Here is a 2,283-nt window from a genome sequence, read left to right on the forward strand (position 1 = left end):
TGTTTTTTATTTTTTTGTTTATTTATTTTTTTTTTTTTTTTTTTTTTTTTTTTTTTTTTTTTTTTTTTTGGTTTATTAATCCATTTTATTCTCTTTCTTAAAAATCATAACAATCATTTGTTTTTTCTATCCATAAATTTTCCAGAGCTTTAGGTGTTTCATATACCTCAGTTGTCGCCTCATATATTTTTCCATCAAATATAACTCGATCTCCTTTAGAATATATATTATTCATATAATTTAAAGCACCACATATATAATTATCGTAACTACACGATCCCCTGAGTTTCCAATCAGTTATATTCACTGTAGGCATAGAATCCGTACTTACAATGTTTTGAAAAACGTATCCACTCAACTTTATTAGTTTCCCTTCTTCATCTATATATTCATGATTCAAATCCCAATCATCTATCAAATCACAATTATACAAATTAAGATTGTATACTTTTCTAGAATTTTTTATAATATTTTTTTTATTCTTAATCATTTCATTTTCTGTACTTCCTATATCTTTCACACCCTCATCACCAAATTCTAATAAATTTTTATCTTCATTTATTTTTTTTATAGACATATTACTATCTATCTCATCACTTCCTTCATATATATCCTCATCAAAAGTTTCATCATCGTTTAATTTATTAAATAAGGATTCTTCATTTAATTTTGGTGAATATTCCTCGGTGCCATGTTTATCCGTATACATTTGGATATAGCTTATCTTGTTCTTCTTACTGTCGTCATTGGTTTTTATAGTAAAGTTTTTATTTCTATCTTTTTTGTTGTGTTTTTTTTGTTGTTTAAAGTTATTCCTTCTTCCTAATAAAATAATAAAATAAAAATAAAAATAAAAATATATACATATGTATATATATATATATATATATATTTATTTATTTATTTATTTTTATTTTTTGAGTTACCCTTTAGGTGGTCCTTCTCCCTTTCTACTTCTCTACGTTTGGACGTTTTATCTGGAGCACCCTTCAACTCCTTGTCCTTCTTTCCATTCTTTATCCTTAATAAATCTTTCTCTTTCATATCATACTTTTCATTCTTTTCTGTTTTCTTATGGTTACTTTTGACAAATCCTGGATCAGATATTATTTTTATTTCTATTACATCTCCGTTATATGACGTTTCAGTCAACTTATTTTTATGATGATTTTCACTGTGTTGTTTTGGTTTATTCTGATTATTATTATTTCTGTTTTTATGTTCATTAGTTGATGATATATTAGTAGGTCTCTTATTTTGGATTGTTGTATTGTCATCACCATCAACATTATTATTATTATTATTATTATTATTATTATTATTATTATTATTATTATTATTATTATTATCATTATCATTATCTATGTTTGGGATATCCTTTTTAATATTATTTATCTTTATCTTATTATTATTAATATCCATATTGTTTTCTTTTTTTCCATTCCTATTATTTTTAATTCTACTTTTTTTTTTATTTAAATTATTTAATTTAAAGCTTATATTCCCCCTTTGTTCTTCTCTCATATAGTTCTCATCATTATTTTGCTCTCTACTATTTGATATACCTTCATCATATGATTTATTATTATGCTCTATCTTATATTTGTTGTAATTACCTTTTTTGGAATCCTTCATTTCAATTTTATTATCCTTCTCCTTATTATTCATTTTTAATAAGGGTTTATTTTGTAAAGATTTTATATACACTGTATCATTATTTTCTAAATTTTTTTCATTTTTGTAATTATTCTTTTTATACTTCACATCATTATTATTATTATTATATTTATATGAATAATTTTTCATATTTAACAACTTATCATCATTTTGTAATTCTTTAACTTTTTCACTTGTCTTATCCCTCCTCATATGGTTATGATTATTATTATTATTATTATTGTTGTTGTTGTTGTTGTTGTTGTTGTTGTTGTTGTTGTTGTTGTTGTTGTTGTTGTCATACTGATCGTTTATAAAATTATTAATATCGTAGGATACATCTTGAACTATACGCTTCATTAATTCATCCTTACTAACTTTTAAAGTGTTACCATGGCTCTCCTTATTATAATACATCAAACGAGGAGAATCACCTTCCTTTATTCCCTTTAATGACAGTGCGCTATATGTTCTTATTAATATTAAGGAACATAAGCATATCACTAGGAAAAATCCTTTTTTCATACTAACCATTATGAAATATATAAATATATATATATATATATATATATATATGTGATTATATTTTTTTTTTTTTTTTTTTTTTTTTTTATTTAATTCAAATTA

The 2,283-nt window shown here is 22.8% G+C and overlaps 1 protein-coding gene across 1 annotated transcript; it reads right to left on the bottom strand.

The window, feature by feature from the left end:
- Positions 1-97: 97 nt before the first annotated feature.
- On the bottom strand, positions 98-2,181 carry PRSY57_1339000 (secreted ookinete protein, putative; the record flags this gene model as incomplete). Its single annotated transcript, XM_020115196.1, is given in 2 exon segments — positions 98-892; positions 904-2,181. 2 exon segments carry the CDS (start codon positions 2,179-2,181, stop codon positions 98-100), a joined length of 2,073 nt encoding a protein of 690 aa, XP_019970119.1.
- Positions 2,182-2,283: the final 102 nt, after the last annotated feature.

Source organism: Plasmodium reichenowi, chromosome 13, assembly GCF_001601855.1.
Source record: "Plasmodium reichenowi strain SY57 chromosome 13, whole genome shotgun sequence".
Lineage (NCBI taxonomy): Eukaryota > Apicomplexa > Aconoidasida > Haemosporida > Plasmodiidae > Plasmodium > Plasmodium reichenowi.